Genomic DNA, 1,086 nt, shown 5'->3' with positions numbered 1-1,086 from the left:
TAAGAATGGTAATTTTCCGGCTTCTATAACTACAAGCTGGTTTGACGGAACGAAAGGATTCAGGCTGGGCTCTATAGATGGTAACTATCCCGCTATGTTTACAGAATTTGCAGGGGATGTAAATAACGATGGGTACGACGATGTAATTGTCGGCTTTTGGTTAATGAGTTTTGTGCCCAGTCAAAAGTCGTATGTGTATTTTGGCAGATCCGTAACATACAATGCGGTAGTGGATCTTAAATCGGTTACAGGTGCAGATGGTTTTGCAATTAATAACTACATAACAACGGGTATAAAATTTCTGGTTTGGGTAGGCGCACTGGGAGATATTAATAAGGATGGGTACGATGATTTTTATTCGCAGGATAATGTTGTATATGGTGCCGCAACGTTCCCAGCACTTGTTGATCTTGTTGCCTCTCCAAATGCTGTTCAAGGATTTAAACTTCCTAAATTATATAACTCCGCTGCCTCTGCGGGTGATTTAAATGGCGATGGTGTAGATGATTTTATTATTACATCAAATAACAACGAAGACTGGATTGTATACGGATCTTTAACAGGCTATTCTACATCACTGGATGTGACGGCATTGGATGTGACAAAAGGATTTAAAATCAATAATTTAATGCAATCAAATATTGGTAGAACAGTAAGCGGAAAAGGGGATATAAACGGAGACGGCTTATCTGATTTTATGATTGGAAATGAAAACGGCGGAAGCAGTGGACAAGGTGTCGTATATGTAGTCTTTGGCGGCGATCATTATGCAAAGCCTTTAACGACAACGTATCCGAAAGTTTCTGATATCAGTTATACAACATTTACGCTGCAAGTGAATGCACAGGAAAAAGGAAAAGTGCATTACGGTATTTATTCGGGCACACAAAATGCAATAACAAATACATCGGTTATTTTGAATGGAACGAATGCAATACAATATGGTGAAATTCAAATTTTACAGGCTGCATCAACTGTTAATAAAAGTATTTCAGCGTTAACAGTAGGAACAACATATGATGTGTATTTATATTTTGAAGATGCATCCGGAAATATTGGCACGATCTATTTTTTGAATGACGTAAC

The 1,086-nt window shown here is 37.9% G+C and overlaps 1 protein-coding gene across 1 annotated transcript; it reads left to right on the top strand.

Moving 5' to 3' along the window:
• Positions 1 to 94: 94 nt before the first annotated feature.
• On the top strand, positions 95 to 869 carry LOC147751743 (uncharacterized; the record flags this gene model as incomplete). Its single annotated transcript, XM_086973517.1, has 1 exon — positions 95 to 869. A coding segment is annotated over exon 1 (775 nt), but the record flags the coding sequence as incomplete, so codon positions are not given.
• Between the last annotated feature and the right edge of the window lie 217 nt (positions 870 to 1,086).

This window comes from Varroa jacobsoni, unplaced genomic scaffold, assembly GCF_002532875.2.
Source record: "Varroa jacobsoni isolate VJ856 unplaced genomic scaffold, vjacob_1.0 contig07373, whole genome shotgun sequence".
NCBI classification, from domain to species: Eukaryota; Metazoa; Arthropoda; class Arachnida; order Mesostigmata; family Varroidae; genus Varroa; species Varroa jacobsoni.
This window is presented reverse-complemented; position numbering and strand designations above follow the sequence as displayed.